General features: G+C 36.4%; 1 protein-coding gene across 1 annotated transcript; it reads left to right on the forward strand.

The window, feature by feature from the left end:
• The first annotated feature begins 1,569 nt into the window (after positions 1–1,569).
• LOC127869752 (N6-adenosine-methyltransferase non-catalytic subunit-like) lies at positions 1,570–19,456 on the forward strand. Its single transcript, XM_052412413.1, is given in 12 exon segments — positions 1,570–1,673; positions 2,411–2,496; positions 7,380–7,455; positions 7,769–7,828; positions 8,372–8,459; positions 9,727–9,817; positions 11,198–11,336; positions 12,653–12,745; positions 14,157–14,273; positions 18,925–19,098; positions 19,101–19,242; positions 19,245–19,456. Coding segments are annotated over 12 exon segments (1,365 nt in total). The 5' UTR covers positions 1,570–1,586.
• Positions 19,457–19,646: the final 190 nt, after the last annotated feature.

The following is a 19,646-nucleotide window of genomic DNA, read 5'->3' on the forward strand; positions in this document are numbered from 1 at the left end:
ATATACAGTTCATCACCGGAGTTCGCAGAAGGGGTTGCGATCTTTTCATTGAAGGAAAAAATTGGAATCTATGCTATTTTTGTCTGATGGAATAAATAGTTCGTTTAGTCGCTTTGTCGATATATCAATATTTTAGGCACAGCTGTTGCCTTGGTCGTGTACAGTTGGCGTAAACAAGCCGTCGTTTCAGCAGCAGAATTGTTACCTAACTTTAATGCATTGCATTCCAAAACGCAAGGTATCAAGGTCAGTTTGCGGTCAGTTGCAGAAATTTTTATATAAACGCCGTTTCGTAAACTTTGTGCACTTGAAGTCTGTTTTGATCAGAAAGATACTAAATAAAGATATTCGGCGATATTATTGTGGTATGCCAATCATCGATTTTTAATATGTTTTCAACATTTGCATGATAAGGACCAATTTTTATAAAATTAATTAGAAATATTTATCCATTTAGACCAGTTTATTAAGCATGAGCCCAATAATTCACTATACTATAATTATGCAATAAAATAAGATTTGAGTATTGCCGGCTGACCTATATGCACTCGTTTATTTTCATGTTTCTTGTGTTTTTCTATTCTGTAAATATAGATATCTGAGCGCAACACCCCGTAATTGATTTGCTTGTGATGGAGCTAAGAACTGCGCAGAAAAAAAGGCATCCGCTACTTTTTATCTCATAGAGATAACTTTTGATCGTTCATAAACATCGACCACAATCAACGCCGTATATCTTTTTTAAAGATATTTCTTGTTTTAAATTAAACTGCTAGATGTTTTACTTTTTAGGTGCACTATGATGCCTTCTTACTTAATACTATGCCTCCTTTACAATTGTGTAACTATCATGTAACTTACCCTCTTAACATTGTAGCTGGTTTACACTTGTTTTATTATATACCCTTGTTGTACAATAGTCGGTTCAAAAAGCTCACATGAGCTTATGTGTGTATATGTTGCTGTCTTGCCGACTTTAAATAAAGCTTATCTTATCTTATCTTAATTGAGGTTCATATGGTGACTATTCTCGAAAATGGGGTTAAAACATAACATGGAAAACGTTATGCTAGGGCGATGTAGAATATTTATCATTTATATGACTCATGCTACAAGTATTGAAGAATAAATGTATAAGCACGTATACGTGCTTAAAAATTCGAGCTACCCCGGTAGTTATCTAATTTTTTTAATTCGTGTTTGTAGTTACAGAGAAATAAAATAACGGTGTGTGCAATATGAATAATCAACCGCATCTACTCGGAAAATCCTCATTCCCTTTCGAAACGACGCTTCCTCCACGTGTAGTGCGTTTGAATTCTGACCGGCAAATCAGTGTTCTTCTTTTTCTTCTTCTTTTATAATAATGGCTACTGTATGTTCATTATTGATACATTATGTGTTTTATATACTTGTATTAGATTTAAGATGTATTAACTTTCAACCTTTTTAAAAATATAACTGTCGTACAGTTCGAACTTGGTGAGCGACTGACATTTTAAAATCATTTGAGCCGTGGTTTAGAATGAGCTCCGCGTTTTACTTTCAATCCTTAATTTTACGACATAGTCCATCCGGTAACGACAATGGCTGAACCGACTCCGAAGACCAGCAGCCGGTTGCAAGAGTTAAAAGACAGATCACATAAGAGAAAGGAGTTATTGGCAAAAGCGGTATGGCCATTTATTTAGCACATAGATTTTTAGAAATGTGTTCAATCATGTTATAATATTAAATAAATTGAATTAAATATCCGAAAAATTTCGTCCGAAAAAACAGTTCACTTATGAAATATTTAAATAACAGTTCACTTTGACACTTATGAACATTGCAACTCTCAGCAACTCTTTGGGTTATAAAGCTTAGATTTGAATTATTGCAGCTAATGTCAATCAGTGATTTCAACTGAAACGGAATCCTGATTTTTGATGTCTTCAAAGTTTTGAAGACATGCCTACAACATCTATTTAGTTCATTTTTCATCACGTAACACAGACTTTTTGGCAGTGTTTGCTTTAATTTTTAGCTCGGCTGTTTTCGGAGAAAACCCAAGGTATTGTCATAGCCAACTCGTCATCTGGCGTCTTGCTAAAACCTTTACATTTTGTTAACCTTTTGAACATTGGCTCTAAAATCAAAGTGCTTCCACCTACAACTTTGAAACTTCATATGTAGATGCACCTTGACGAGTTATACACATCACACCCATTTTGGGGTCCCTAGGTCAAAGGTCAAGGTCACTGACCTTTAAAAAAATAAAATCTGACAAGCTTTCATTTATTCAAAACTGCATCGCAGTCAAGCGTTGTCACCCGTTATGCGGTGCTCTTGTTTATAATTGAATTCATTACATGGAAATTTTGAAAAATGGTAGAAAGATATTATTACTGACTGGACACATCTCTTACAGCTTGGAGTCAGCAGTCCGGATGCATTGAAAATTGTTTTGAACAGCAAAGAAGACAGAAAGCAGTCAACAGCAAAGAAACCAGCAGAGTAAATTTTACTCTCAGGGCCCTCAATCCATTTTAGGGGAAGCGGGTCGCTACCCTCATGAGGGGGAATTTTTCGCGGCGTTACCCTTTTTGGGGGATTTTTTTACTTACTCTCTCATTATAACATGTGTACATGTTTGCACTATATTCATTTCTTTTGTCATAATTAAGTATGTTTGACAAGATTAAATTGAAATAGAATTGAGATATAATAATCATGAGACACATCTTTAAAAAAAAATATAATAATAATTTAATCAGGGGGAATTTTTCCCGCCAAAAGGGGAAAAAGTATACTTTTCAGGTGGGGGACTGCGGCCAAAATATGCAGCCGAATTTCGGCCGCAGATTTTATAGATTGAGTGCCCTGACTTGTCATTATTTGTAACTTAAGTTATAGAGAATAATTAAATTAAGTTATATAGATTTATTTGACATACTGAATTCCAATACTTGATCAAGAGAGTAAGGATTGGTCTGAGAAATAAGAAACAAAATAATGAACTCATTTGTTGCAAAAGAGCATGTTTTTTAAAAGAATTTCGCCTTGGGATGACACACCACAGTTAAGACCACAACAAAGTGATAACATTTTTAGCTCACCTGAGCACAACGTGGTCATGGTGAGCTTTTGGGATCACCTTTTGTCCGTTGTCCGACGTGACAACGTGCTCATGGTGAGCTTTTGGGATCACCTTTTGTCCGTCGTGCGTCATCAACATTTTGCCTTGTTAACACTCTAGAGGCCACATTTTTTGTCTGATCTTCATGAAACTTGGTCCAAAGATGTGACCCAGTTATATCTTGGTCGAGTTTGAAACTGGATCATGTGAGGTCAAAAACTAGGTCACTAGGTCAAATTAAAGAAAACACTTGTTAACACTCTAGAAGTCACATTTATTGTCCAATCTTCATGAAACTTGGTCATAAGATTTGCCTTAATGTTTTATCAGCTGTGTTCGAAAATGGTTTCGCTTGGTTGAAAAACATGGCCACCAGGGGGCGGGGCAGTATTCCGTAAATGGCTATTGTAAAACCTTGTTAACACTCTAGAAGTCACATTTTATAGTCCAATCTTCATTTAAATTTTTGTTCTTATGATAGCTTGGCTGAGTGCGAAAATGGTTCCAGTTCTTTAAAAAACATGGCCGCCAGGTTGCGGGGCAGTTTTCATTATATATATGGCTATAGTAAAACCTTGTTAACACTCTAGGAGTCACATTTATAGTCCAATCTTCATGAAACTTGGTCATAATATTTGTCCCAATGATATCTCATCTGAGTTTGAAAATGGTTCTGGTGCGTTGAAAAACATGTCTGCAAGGGGACAGGGCTGTTTTCCCCCATAGTGAAACCTTGTTAACACTCTAGAAGTAACATTTATAGTCCAATCTTTATGAAAGTTGGTCAGAATATTTGTCCCAATGATATCACAGCCGAGTTTGAAAATGGTTCCGGTCCGTTGAAAAACATGTCTGCCAGGGGGCTGGTCGGTTTTCCTTATATGGCTATAGTGAAACCTTGTTAGCACTCTAGAAGTCTCATTTAAAGTCCAATCTTCATGTAAGGTGGTCAGATTATTTGTCCCAATAATATCTCAGCTGAGTTCCAAAATGGGTTTGGTCTGTTAAAAAACATGGCCGCCATGGGGCGCGACAGTTTTCCTTTAATGGCTATAGTGAAACCTTGTTAACACTCTAGAAGTCACGTTTATATTCCAATCTACATGAAACTTGGTAAGAACATTTGTTCTTATGATAGCTCAGCTCAGTTTGAAAATGGTTGGGGTCTGTTGATAAACATTGGGCAGTTTTCCTTATATGGCTATAGAAAAACCTTGTTAACACTCTAGAAGTCATATTTATAGTCCAATATTCATGGAAAAAAAAGAGAACATTTATTTTTATGATACATGTACATTGTATCTCAGCTGAGTTCCAAAATGGTTCCAGTTTGTTGAAAGACATTGACCTCCAGGGGGCAGGGCAGTTTTCCTTTTATGGCTACAGTAAAACCTTGTTAGCACTCTAGAAGTCATATTTGTAGTCAAATATTTATGAAACTTACTCACAACATTTGTTTTTATGGGATGGGGTAGTTTTCCTTAAATGGCTTTATAGTGTAACCTTGTTCACTATCTACTTAGAAATTACCAATGTACACTGTGAATGAAATGTATGCATATTATGATATTCATGATCTCCATGCAGTCATCTGAATAATTATTCTGCCAATAAGATATACAGTTGAATTGCCAAATTTGTATTTATTTATTTTTGTTCCTTTCTGAAGAGGATTATTATGATGATAATTGGTTGGGGATGAAGTGCAACAAACATATTTAATATGCCATCTGAAAACCCTTTATTAAATATACAAATTTTCAAGTAGTAATATTGATTTCACAGAAAAGTACAACTGTATATAATTTGAATTGTGTTTGACCTCCAATCATGAATGCATGTCGTGTCAGGAATGCACTCTTTTCTCTCCAATTTAACCCATTCAGCCACCTGCTTATCAGCAACTAATTTATTCTCTATTGACTGTGCCTGAATTGTTCTGGTGCAGAAGTATTCATTGATGCCTTGAAATGGTACTGTGATGATTGTGTAATAGGCTTGCAGCTTAAATGCCCTTAGTCCCTAAAAATAGGCCCCAGCTGGGAACTCACATCAAAGACCTTCAGACTGATAAGAGTGGAATACAAATTGTTATGGCACACAGTTTTATCGATGAGGTTGGTAGTTTTGGTGTGATTATCAAAGATTTGTGTTTTAAATAGGGTTGATTGTTGTTTTAATCGGAAATATCATTGCAAGGTGAGTCTAAAAATAGTTCCAGTATGTTTAAAAGCAAGGTCATGAGGTAGGTGGCAGATTTCTTTTTATTGCTGTAGTGAAACATTGTGAACTCTCTATAAGTCACATTTTAGTTCAATCTTAATGAAAAATGCTGAGAACATATGTTCCTATAATATCTTGATTTAGTTTGAAAATGGCTCCGGTGCTCTGAAGAGCATGGTTTCCATGCGAGCAAATTTCTTCTTGTGAAACTCATGATAATATTTATGTTTCATGAAGTATTTTATTATTTTAAACTCCACCTTCCCAGAATAGTTTAGTTCCTTCGGGTCTCAGGTGAGTGCCTTAGGGCCCATGGCCCTCTTGTTGGCAGATTGGCTGCTATAGTATTTTGTTTCTTTTTTTTATTGTGGTTAAGCCAACAAAAAATCTACATACATTTCTATTTTGTAATTTCACTGTAGTTGTTCTAAATCAGTGTAAACTAATATTTTGTAATAATATTTTTCTCAGTGTCCAAACTTATGACTATAAAATGTCTTTATGGGTTGTATGGATTAACTGCATAGAACAAAAGCAGTTTGGTTGGCTCACTAACTGCATAGAACAAAAGCAGTTTGGTTGGCATTGTGAACCAGAACTGACTTCCTTTTAAAATCAATGGTGACAACAGAAACATGAACACAAGTCATTGGTATTTGGTAGCGATCACTTACACAATTTAAGGGCAAAGTGGACCAAATTGTTGTAACTATTGACTTACTAAGATGCTATATATATGTAGCTTTTAATGCATGTCATAGCAATGGTTTATAATTTATTGCAATCTCTTTCTTTAAATTTGGAGGCCAAAATTCATCAAACAACTGATCACTGTATTACTTATTGTGGCCTAATTGCCAAGCAATACTAGATAATAATCTTAGATGTGTTTAGTGTTTAGAATCATGTAGATCTTATTTACTGATAACCCATGTAAAGTTGGTAAATTAATGTAACCAGAGACTACCCTAGGCCTTAAAAATAGGGAGAAGTGACTTGTAACATTCCCCAAAACATAGTAACGGGAAATTTACTAGCATTTCAATGGACATCTGATGCATGTCTGTCTGTCTGTCTGGAGGAGTTCTCGTACACTCCTGGACGTACATCATTGCTCCTGTTATGTGCCATTTTTATCACAATATAAAAAAAATGACAAAAGTAAGGCCCCCACATTTAACCTAGAGTTAAATATTCTGCAACCACAAGGTCCACAGGTTAATATATGGTATGCAGCATCAAATGGTAGTACTCTACAGTGTCAAATGTCATGTAAAAACCAGTCATGCCTTGGAGGTCACAACGTTAATAAAAAACACCCATAGTATGTGAACGCTCATCTTTGTTATCTTTTAACCTTTTCCACTTAGAGGCAAAGAGAAAATGGCTATGTGCAAACAGCAAAACCCCATAACAGCCTGTGAGTAAATTGCAGTCTGTTCAGGTTTTATGCTGTTTGCTGCTCATCAGTATCTGAGGGTTGGAAATGAAGCCTTTAAAATTTAAATTTAGTAAGAATGGCCTTTTATTAAAATTAAATTTCTAAGGGTGTGCAAATGTGGTAAAAGGTTAAATAACTAGGCCTAGAGGTTTCCTATTTGTAATGTAACTAACATACACTGTGGTTTTTGACAAAATGTGTTCAAATTATTCCTCCTGAATCAAAACTGGCCACACCCTTGGGGGGGGGGGGTCCAATGATTAATTTATACATGTATATCAAGATAAAATGTACATATATTTTTCTTGTAACCCCAGTGTACTATGTACATGACATTTTATAGTGGCTCTGTAGAAAACCATGCCTGTGTTAATTGCCCACACCCACAATTAATATTTTGATGGTATCAACTTGCTAATGTTTTCAGAACTAATGTGGTATCAAGGTTTTTTCTTCGATACTGTTGTCACAATTCTAGATATAGTTGAGCTCAGTTAAGTATCTAACATTTCATTTAAGATTATAACTAGCTTGAACTGCAATTATAGTCAAGTTGATTTAAATCATGATGATGGTGTTGTTTATATTTAATTACAGTGAAAATGATCATGCAGAAAAGAAGCTAAGGCTAGATGAGAAGTCAGACAAGAATACACCATCAGGGGCTTTGGAGGCATGTGACATCACAGGAATTGCACATCGTCGTTTTACATTTTTCCTTCCATTATGCTGTTTAAAAGCATATTTATTTAAACTACTACTAATTTTATTGAGATAATCAAGTATTTTATATGACAGTTTTAACACGTGAAATGGAGCCTTGATAGGATTGTCATTTGTATGTTTATATGCTGGTATATGGTTCTGCTCTCATCACCTCATCTTTGAATGTTTTGATCATTTTATCAGGATGTAATGATGTTCATTAGTCCTATACATTGATGTGCCCTTGCGTTACAAATTATTCAATAAATTATGCATTTCAGAAAAAGGAGGCAGAGTTTGAAACAGATGAAGTGTACACAGACTCAAGTGCTTTCCTAAAAGTATGTTCCCATTGAAGGAAGACTTTTTGTAACTTTTGCATTGTGATTATTTTGGAACTAGTCTGATTATTTTTTCTTATGAATTAGGCCAGGATAAATGTCACTGAGTCTAGAAGAAAAGTAAATGATCACTTGGTCAAGTTGTTAAAGGTGCAATGCACAACCTGTACAAATTAAGTGGGCAGTAAATAGTCCACTCCATAACTGAAGGGGGCACACACTTGGTATAAACATTGATGGAGGTAAATTTACACTAAGCCAATAATTTATTTGTGAAGGTTTACATGAAGTCAATAATTTATGGTGGGAAGTTCAGAACGAATGGGTTAAAGTTTACACCAAGTCAAGTATTGATTACGGTAAACAAATTAGTTTCTGTATCTGGTGACTTTCTGTGCATTAAACTTACCAAGATACCTTGCCCAGTATACCATAATCATCTGTAGATGCCACTTATTAACAAGTTAATTAGTATATGTCTTTTAAATCATCCTGTTGATAAATGTATCATGTCACATGCTTAAAATGCTGATGAATTTTTAGGGAACACAGAGTGCCAATCCACACAACGACTATTGTCAGCACTTTGTGGACACAGGAGAGAGACCACAGAACTTCATAAGGGACGTTGGTGAGATAGACATGATGTTCTTAACCATTATTAAATTAACTTAAATATGCGTTTTGTAGTCTCTTAGAAAATCAAACTAAATTTTAGATCTTACTAGATTAAAGTTTTAAAGCCTTCGGTTTTCAATCTTAAGATACTGATGAGAAGCAAACAGAATGACACCTGATCAGTCTTTGAGTAACTTGCAGGCTGTTCTGGTTGTATGCTGGTTGTATATAGCCATTTTTGCTTCTGGGAGGAAAAAGGATACTAGTAATTTAATAGTGAAACAATTTTCATCTTTATTGTAATCTCAAGAAATAATGTTTGCCATTAAAAAACAATCTTAAGTTCTAACGATGGTGTATATGTGTATAAAAAGTTAGTAAAGTCCTTTATTAATTGTAGACCCAGAGTGTGTCCCAGAACTCTACCTAATGTAATCACTTAACTCATGAAAATCTTTCATCGTATTTGTCACCTTTAAAAGCATAAATATATGACAGTCTAAAATGTAAAACTTTTTGCTGACATTTGTTTTTGTTGAAATTGCAACAGTTTTGGTAATTATAAAATAATTGTCTCCTACCGGTGACACCGTAGGGGACTTATGGTTTGCGCTCTGTGTGTCCGTGAGTCTGTCACACTTTTCTGGATCCTGCGATAACTTTCAAAGTTTTTCATATTTTTTCATGAAACTTGAAACATGGATTGATGGCAATATGGAGATTATCACGTCATTTCATTTTGTTCCTTCGTCAAGAATTCTGGTTGTTATGGCAACAAATAGACTATAAATAATGCTGAAAGGAGTGCATCTTGCGATAACTTTTATTTTTTCATCAAACTTGAAGCATGGGTAGATGGCAATATGGAGATTATGCACGCCATTTCATTTTGTTCCTACGTCAAGAATTCTGGTTGCTATGGCAACAAATAGACTATAAATATTGCTGAAAATGGTGGAGTTTCACCGGTAGGGGACTTATATTGCTTGGAAATAGTCTTGTTAAATATAATTAGGTCCTTTACAATGTATCGATATAAAAAGACCATCTTTGTCAGAAATTATAGCCTTTGGTGTGTTACTTGCAAGAACCAAGCCATGTTGGCTTTTGGTGAAAGTTTCTGTGTGAGAATTATTATTGTAGTAAATTTAACAAGGCACTGAATCATTCAGGGGGGTATCCATATGAATTGTTTTCAGGGTTACACTATCACAAATCTCCATAATTAATTGTGATCTATTTGGATGGATACGCATATGTTCCATGCAATATATTTTCAGGTCTTGCTAACAGATTTGAAGAATATCCAAAATTACGGGAGTTGATCAAGTTGAAGGATGAACTGATTTCACAGACCAGCATCCCCCCAACGTGAGTAACAGTGAAACAATTTGGCAGTCTGTCTTAATCCTTACCCAGTCAGAGGCAAAGTGAAAATGGCTATGTGCAAACAGCATAAAACCAGAACAGCCTGCAAGTAACTCCCAGTCTGTTCAGGTTTTATGCTGTTTGCTGCTCATCAGCATCTAAGGATTGGGAATGAAGCCTTTAAAACTTGAATCTAGTAAGAAAGGTCTTTAATTAAATATAACTTTCTAAGGGTCTACAAACACGTCAAAATATATATCTTAGTGGTAAATGGTTAAGGGTTAAGGGTGCTTGGTCTGTAATCACCAATCAATTCTTAGACTTAAGAATGCAGAAGAGACTTAAAAAAAGAAAAACATTCAGCAATTGAATATATATACAGGCTAAAAATGATGCTTCTTTCATTAACAAACTGTATTTTTAAGTATTTGTAACACATACCAGTTTTAAGAATATTCCTATTTTTATGCCCCCGGATCGAATGATTGGGGGTATATTGTTTTTGGCCTGTCCGTCTGTTTGTCTGTGTGTCTGTCATTGTATGTGTCTGTCATTGTATGTGTCGCAAAACTTTAACCTTGGTCATAACTTTTGCAATATTGATGATAGCAACTTGATATTTGGCATGCATGTGTATCTCATGGAGCTGCACATTTTGAGCGGTGAAAGGCCAAGGTCAAAGGTAAAAAAAAAGCGGCGCATTAGGGGGCATTGTGTTTCTGACAAACACATCTCTTGTTTAGTTTTAATTCTAAGAATTGGTTGATGAATACAGGATCTGGTCTTCTCAGGTGAAATTCTCATAATTGTACTACCTGCACAAAGTAGAATGGGCTACACTTCATTCAGCATGGACATTGGTCTGTCTACCAGTCACAAACTTGTCATATGAATTACTCCTTCACTTTTTAATGTCACACATTCAAATTTGCTAACATTGTTCCGAAGAATACAAAACTGTAATATGCAACTGATAATAGCCTCAGATAAAAGGTTATGCCTACTTTTTTCAACTTAAAATTTCTATAATTGCAATGTTACAATTTGTTACACAATATGACATGCAGCATTTGGGGGCATGCATCAATACAGTGACAAGCTTGTACATTCAAAGACTAGAACGACTTTATGTTGCCATGGCATAGTGGATATGGTTACTGCCTAGCAACCGGGAGGTGACAGGTTTGATATGGTTCCTGCCTAGCAACGGGAAGGTCAAACGTTTGATCCCCACTGTGGGAGCTCTCTTTAGGTCTCCCCCAAAGATACCAAGTACTTGTTCTAGCCAAGACACAAATTTGAGATCGGTTCAATGGGCCTTTGGCTTTATATAATCAAGCTAAATTAGATTTAAACCAGTAAAGACTAGAAAACTTTCTCCAGGTACATGAAGTGTGATTTGGAGGCGTTTGAGCTCCACGAACTCGGGTGCCAGTTTGACGCGATACTCCTGGAGCCACCCCTGGAGGAGTACCAGCGAGCGCACGGGGCCGTCTTTGAAAAGTACTGGGACTGGGATGAGGTGAGTAGGCTCACTATGGGAAAAATGGGCTTAATGCATGTGTGTCAAGTGTCATACCTGATAAGCCTTTGCAGTTGTCACAGGATAATGAGAAACGTCACTTTCTGCTTTTTCATGGAATTTTTCATTTTAAGGAAGTTCCTTCTTAGCAAAAATCTAGTGAAGTCAAAAAGTATTGTCCCTGATTAGCCTGTGCCTGGACTTCCTTGAACATAAAATACCATTGAAAGTGTTGTCCCTGATCAACCTATGCAGACTTCGCAGGTTAACTCTTTCAGTGCGGGAACCGAATTTTGAAGGCCTTTGCAAACAGTTTGGATCCAGATGAGACGCCACAAAACGTGGCGTCTCATCAGGATCCAAACTGTTTGCTATTCTGATAGTATTCTTTGAAAAAAATCGAAGAAAATGCTAATTTTAGAAATTCAGCAGGCGACATTTTAGCAGAAGACAAATTTCCCAGCATTCAATGGGTTAATATGGAATGACACTTTTATCCCCGTGCATTAAGCCCCATTCTTCCAGAGCCAGACTCAATAGGCAATTCAAGTTATGTGATATGCAAGACGATTTCAAGGAAAATATGTCTGTAAATACATGAACTCCACAAGAGTTATACTTGTTGTTTGCACATTTTCTGATTGTTTTAAAGATATACAAGTGTCAGAAAAGGACCTATCAGGAAAGTGTTATGATATGTAGAATGATTGGGGGTTTTATGGTAACTTAAGCTGGTTTTCCACCAAAGAAAAGATCAAACCAAAATTACAAATATTTCAACTACAACAAATGTACATAGTTTGCTTCTTTTATCCAAATTGAACTAGCATATGATCTTCACTTACTTGTTATTCAATTAACAACTATAAGTGTTGTATCATTCAATATATATAGGATCTGGCACAAGTTGTTATATCATACAAATTTCCTGGACAAGTGTAATAAAATATGGTATGATTATCAGATATGACAATGAGTGTCAGATCTTTTTTATCGAATGGTTTTAAATTAGCAAATTAAATAAATATTTACGCAAACAATGATCAATCCTGAATGTTGTTTACATTTTGTGACGTCATTTGACGTTGCAACGTCATTTCAGCAAAATAACAAAATGCGATGTGTCATTCGAACGAAAATAAGCCAATGAAAACGCTTAAAAAGTATATTACACATTTGTAAGATAAAAATATTCGTAATGGATATATTACATTGGAAACAGGGTATGGCCTGTGATAAATATCTATAGGTAAAAAAAATGTTTGATTTGTATAGTTGAACTAAATGTAAGTGTAAGTGGTTCTCATGGTTTGCAGATTGAGAAACTTGACATCCCCAGTGTGGCAGCTCAGAGGTCCTTCATCTGGATCTGGTGTGGAAATGCAGAGGGGCTGGAGCGGGGAAGACTGGTACAGAGACATCTCGCTTTAAAAAATTTAAGCTTGAAATGTTTTGTTTAGCCCCCTCTTAAAGGGGTATTATTTCAAATATGGTAGGGCTCTGTCTGTCTGGCACAATCTGGCCCAATATTTTGGTTGTTCCTGACAGTAGGATGAACATTTATGTCAAACCCTCTGATGTTGTTGATGAGCAAATAGTACAGCAGCATAAGACTGGACATTATTCATATGTGATTGCTGTTTGTCCTGAGCATTAAAAATTTAGCCTCACTTTGGAAATAGTGGTTTAACCCTTTACCACTAATATATGTATTTTTATGCATTTGTAGTCCCTAAGAAAGTTAAATTGTATTCAAGGACTTTCTTACTAAATTCAAGTTTTTAAGGCTTCATTTCCAACCCTGAGATACTGATGAGCAGCAAACAGCATAAAACCTGAACAGACTGCGAGTTACTCGCAGGCAGTTCTGATTTTATGCTGGTTGCAAAAGCCATTTTCACTTTGATTATTATGGGGGAAAGGGTCAATGTATGTGCATAAAGAGTTTGTAAAGTGTCTGGTGTTATGGTATTTTTTGTATTCTTTGCATATATCCAGTTTATGCAGATAGTTGTGTTAGTTAGCCAGTTTGTACTGCACAGGCTAATATGGGATGACACTTTACGCACATACAATTAACCCTTTGCATGCTGGGAAATTTGTCGTCTGCTAAAATGTCGTCTTCTGAATTTCTAAAATTAGCATTTTCTTCGATTTTTTCAAAGAATACTATCAGAATAGCAAACAGTTTGGATCCTGATGAGACGCCACGTTCTGTGGCGTCTCATCTGGATCCAAACTGTTTGCAAAGGCCTTCAAAATTCGGTTCCCGCACTGAAAGGGTTAACTCCCTTTTTCAAAGAACAAGGCTGAATAATATTTTGCCTGAATTGACTGAATCTTTTGATGTTGTATTGGTGATACCCACTATGTTAAATTACATTCACAAAATGCTTTAGTAGTCCTTTGCCACCACTAAAATATATTAAAAGTGTAGACATATTCAAGGTGAGATTATTCCCTGTTTTAAATCTTGTTGAGTTTCAAACTTTATTTATCGGTAATTCTTACGTGTGATAAATTGTGTGTGGGAATGATGAATTTTTAGTATCATCCGAGGTTATAAGCAACTGTGAGCTGTTTGGATTCTGATCATGTATTTCCTTCTTGTCCTATGCAATTGTCTTTCTACTCAGAACCTGTTTGAAGTTCAAATGTATGTCAATTGCAAATCTTGTCAGATTGTAATATTCCATTTAATATATATTCAAAATGTTTTTGCTGTTTTTTTCATATGGCATTTCTTAGTGAACAGGTGCATAAGTTGTAAACTAAACAATTATTGAGCAATGTTGCAATCTGTCTTCATCCCCTATCTAGTGTCTGAAGCAATGGGGCTATAGAAGGTGTGAGGACATCTGCTGGATCAAGACCAACATCAAGAGACCCGGGCACAACAAGAACCTGGAGCCAGGGGCTGTCCACCAGAGAACAAAGGTTTACCACTTGAGATACTTTGGTTGAATATGAGCCATGCTCTGGAAAATGTGGCTTAACCCTTTGCATGCTGGGAAATTTGTCGTCTGCTAAAATGTCGTCTGCTGAATTTCTAAACTTAGCATTTTCTTCGATTTTTTTCAAAGAATATTATCTGAATAGCAAACAGTTTGGATCCTGATGAGACGCCACGTTCTGTGGCGTCTCATCTGGATCCAAACTGTTTGCAAAGGCCTTCAAAATTTGGTTCCCGCACTGAAAGGGTTAATGCATGTGTGCACAGTGTCGTCTTGGATCAGCCTGTGCAGTCTTCACAGGCTTATCAGTGACATTTTTTTCCACCTACACTTGATTTTTAATAAGAAGAGACCCCTTTTAAAGGCATATGTGCATAAAAGCAGAAAGTGTCACCTGATAAGCCTGTGTGGACTGCAAAGGCTAATTTCAGATAAAATGTGACCCTCATTTATTAAGCCCAAATTGCACAGAAAGCGGCTTGTATGATCAGAATTAAATTAGCAAAATCCTGTATGACTAGCCTAGTACAGTTTTAATTGGGCTTGCTGAGTTTTAGACAGGATGGCAGCATTCACCTTTGGCACCAATCATTGCATTCACTCATTTATTCTCAAGCAATAAATATCAACAGCATTCCCCTACCCCCTTCCCACCGGATGAGTAGATTAGTTATTTTTTTAAACTAAAGTTTGTCAGTCCCCAAGTGTTCGTGGCCATTAGGTTTCAAACCAAAAAGCCATTTATCACTTGTTTGAAACGGTCATTAAGGAAATAAGTACAGTTGATTGGTGTATAGCGGATTTTAGTGAGTAACGGATAGGTTAAACGTTTTTTGCAAAATACTTTTATTTATGTTAAGATTTATAGTTTTCTATGAATTGAATACAAAAAGCCAATCATTGTTAAGTCGATTCATGTTTTTGTTGACGTGTGTCAATGTTTACAACTGTTTCTTTTTTCGAATGCAAATCATGGTCACGTTATGTACGCACCATTTTTGTGACGACAGGAAAAGTGCAGACGAATGGTTTCTTGAATTTTGCAGATTTTGTTTGGTAAACATAATGTTCATTGATGTAATATTTTAGTATTATGTGTCCTTTACAAAAGTAACAATGCTCAGAAACCAAATTGATGCGAACCATATAAAATAAGCATGAAAGCTGCAACTCAGGATTTAGTGAATAACGGACATGTGGTGACCCAGGAATGTGGGGATTGTCTCAAAATAAATATAAACTCAATTGAAGTTGTCCAATACACATGTGGTTAGCGTGTGGCTATGGTATTAATTAGTGAAAACATCATTTTTATTGAAAAATTATCAAATTATAACGAAAAATCGCCTTTTCTGAAAACATATTTTTTATTATCATATCTATATATATAACAAGGTATTCATCTCAAAATGACCCAAATATAGGGTGCATCGCTTTGAACAGCCATTACTATATCAATTGTGCAGCGATTTCCATGAACTTTGTCTTATTAAACGCAGAAATGAATTTCCTTTATGGAAATGTACATATATTGCAATTATTTTTTACAAATGCTGTGTCAAATTTCAAGAAATAACACGATACACATGTAATCCGATAAAGACCTAAGCGATCCGGTAATGGCTGAATCAGTGTACCATGAAATTCGCGCGGTTAACAAATAATATTTTTCGGAAATTTAAAAACCGCTGGCATGTTTCAATAGGAAAGACATGTGTCTATCTAGGTTTAATGGTTTAATTACTGAATGCATGGTGTTTACGTTGAAATGAGACTCGAAGTCCTTAGCTATCCGTTATACACCAATCGACTGTAATTATCTCTTTTGCCGGAGCATAGTCTTATAGTCTTGTTAAGTTTGGTATGGATAAATGTCACAGGCAAAAACATGGTCACTAGATCAACATCACAAATGAACGTATTCGTGTATTTAGCTCACCTGAGCGATAGCTCGAGGTGAGCTATTGTGATCACTCAGCGTCCGGCGTCCGTCCGTCCGTCTGTAAACAATTTGTAAACATCTTCTTCTACTAAACCATTAAGCCAATTTCAACTAAATTTCATGTGGAGCATCCCTAGGTCATGGGACAAAAGAATTGTTTAAAAAATTTGATCACATAACCAAGATGGCCGCCATGACCATATATGGTAAAAACCTTAAAAAATCTTCTTGTCAGAAACCGCTCATCAGATTTTCAAAAAAATTCACAGGGATGACCTTTGAGGGCTCCCCTGAAAAAGTTGTTCAAAGAAATTCGATTCGTCAAAAAACATGGCCGCAGGAGCTCGTTGAACTTTGCATGTTTATTCGTTTTTGCCTATTTTGTGAAAACTTTCAAAAATCTTCCACATTTTTTGTCCGATCCTTTCCAAATTTGCACAGTGTCTTTATATCAATGAGGACACGAACCCTACAAAAAATGAGCATTATTGGTCCATGAAGTTACAGAATTACCTCCCCTTAAATTTAGAAAATGGTGTTTATGCAATAAAGTCGCAAATTTTTCATCCAATTCTTTCCAAACTTGTAAGGATTTAGCATGGTTCAAACAAGGGAAACAACTACGGTTTATGCATGTTCTTTTTATTACAGATTTGCCTTCCATTAATTCATTCAAAATCTCATTTTACAGCAGAGATTCCAAATCTGACTGTAAATGAGCCCCAATTTACTGCCGGTGCTATGTTAACCTTTTCCCATTTGATTATTCTTACGTATTGGTCTTGTAATGCTGCTACTGGCTACGGCTACTACTACTACTACTACTACACTACGTACTACTACGACTACTATTCTCTACTACTACTACTACTACTTACTTCTACTAACTACACCACTACTACTACTACTAGTACTACTACTACTAGTACTACTACCACCACCACCACCACCACCACGTCTACTATTACTACTTCTACTACTACTGCCACTACTACTACTACTTTTACCACTACTACTACTACTACTACTACTACCACTACTACTACTACTACTACTACTACTCTACTACTACTTCTTACTACTACTACTACTACTACTACTACTTCTACTACTACTACTACTACTACTACTACTACTACTACACAACTACTATTACTACTACTACTACTACTACTACTACTACTACTACTACTACTACTACACCACCACCACCACCACCACCACCACCATTCACAGTGACAAAAAACGTATTCACACAATGGCTGCTACTACAACTTATAGCCCATATAGGGGGGCATGCATGTTTTACAAACAGCCCTTGTTTCTATGGGATTTTAACCACAACTGTTCATGTTTATCTCCGACACATATTTTTAGGTCACCTGTCATGAAGTGACACGGTGAGCTTATGTGATCGTGTGATGTCCGGCGTCCGTTGTGCATGCCTCTGGTGTCCGGTGCGTCCGTCCGTCAACATTTGTTTGTGTATACAGTTAGAGGTCACAGTTTGCATCCAATCTTGATGAAATTTGGTCAAAGTGTTATCTTGATGAAATCCGGTTTGGGATTGTATTTGGGTCATCTGGGGTCAAAAACAAGGTCACTAGGTCAAATAATAGAACAACCTTCTGTAGACAATAGAGGTCACAGTTTTCATCCAATCTTTATGAAATTTGGTCAGAATGTTTATCTTGATGAAATCTGGGTTGGGATTTTATTTGGGTCATCTGGGGTCAAAAAACTAGGTCACTAGGTCAAATAATAGAAAAACCTTGTGTAGACATTAGAGATCACAGTTTTCATCCAACCTTTATGAAATTTGGTCAGAATTCCTTGATGAAATCTGGGTGGGATTGTATTTGGGTCATCTGGGGTAAAAAATCTAGGTCAAATAAATAGAAAAACCTTGTGTTGACAATAGAGGTCAAAGTTTTCATCCAATATTTATGAACTGTGGTCAGAATGTTTATCTTGATGAAATCTGGATTGGAATTGTATTTGGGTCATCTAGAGTCAGGAACTAGGTCACTAGGTCAAATCATAGAAAAACATTGTGTAGACAATAGAGGTCATAGTTTTCATCTAATCTTAATGAGTCAGGTGAGCGATTCAGGGCCATCATGGCCCTCTTGTTTTAAATAACTTTGCAGTAGTTACAAGCATGCTGAGGGGCTCATACAATAATCCAAGTCCAAGTTCAAAGTCTAATTTTCAGGTCAAATATAAAATAAGATAAGCAACATGGAGACCTTGTCTTATCTTGAGCTGGAAAAAAACTGTTTACCGAGGGTGTCAAAGTTCAGGATAATTCCTGAAATCAGGATTTTGGCCCTCCAAGGACCACTTTTGATATTGATATAAATCTGAGGATTTTTTTTCTTGTATTTTAAGATTACTAGTATTGTCACAAAATGTCATCTTAAACACAAATTATTTTACATTGACATATTGTTTAAAAGCTAACAATAGTCAACAAATTAGTAAGCATGAATTATTAACCCTCTTTTTGTTCTGGACGCCCAAATGCTAGGCTTATTTTCAGGATTTTAGATTTTGGCCATTCGACACCCTGTGACAGTTTAGTAACGCTTGTATCTTTGTATAAATTGCACTTTCTTACTATAATATTCTTTTTACAGTTAAACAACATCCATTGCTTACTTTTACATAAAAAAAAATATAACTTTTGCAGGAGCACTGCCTCATGGGCATAAAAGGCACCGTAAAGCGAAGCACAGACGGTGACTTCATCCATGCTAATGTTGACATAGACCTTATTATCGAGGAGGAGCCACCATACGGCTGCAAGGACAAACCCGTGGAAATCTTTCACATGATAGAGCATTTCTGTCTTGGGACGTCGCAGGCTGCCACATTTTTGCTAGGGGACAGCACAATAAGGCCGGCTGGCTCAGCATAGGGTCAGAGTTAACGAGCAGTAATTACGAGAAGGAAATCTACATGAGCTACTTCAAGGGAGATCAGAGCCTTACCACTGGATGTACGGAAGAGATGAAAGACTGCGTCCGAAATCGCCTGTGAACAAGAATAAGCCCCAGGGGATGGCCAATGCCCCTAGGGGAGGGCGCGGGGGCCCCCAGCGGGGTGGAATGCAGGGCGGGGCGCCAGGCAGGGGTGGGCGGGGCATGGGCATGATGAACAGGGAGGCCCGGGGAGGGGAATGCGGGGACGGGGTCCCAAACGAAGGAGGAAATTTTCGATAAGAAATTGGGGATAGTTTAAGTGTGTTGCTAGGAAATCAGTGAAATTTCTGTACTTGATGATTTAAATTAATGAGATCATATCTCAGAAATAGCTGATGTATGATAGTAATTAATGTGTTATACATGAGGGTGGTTGAAGTCCAGATGATTACAAATCATAGTATGAAAATTATTAAGGATATCTTTTGTT

This window comes from Dreissena polymorpha, chromosome 2 (assembly GCF_020536995.1).
Source record: "Dreissena polymorpha isolate Duluth1 chromosome 2, UMN_Dpol_1.0, whole genome shotgun sequence".
Taxonomy (NCBI): Eukaryota; Metazoa; Mollusca; class Bivalvia; order Myida; family Dreissenidae; genus Dreissena; species Dreissena polymorpha.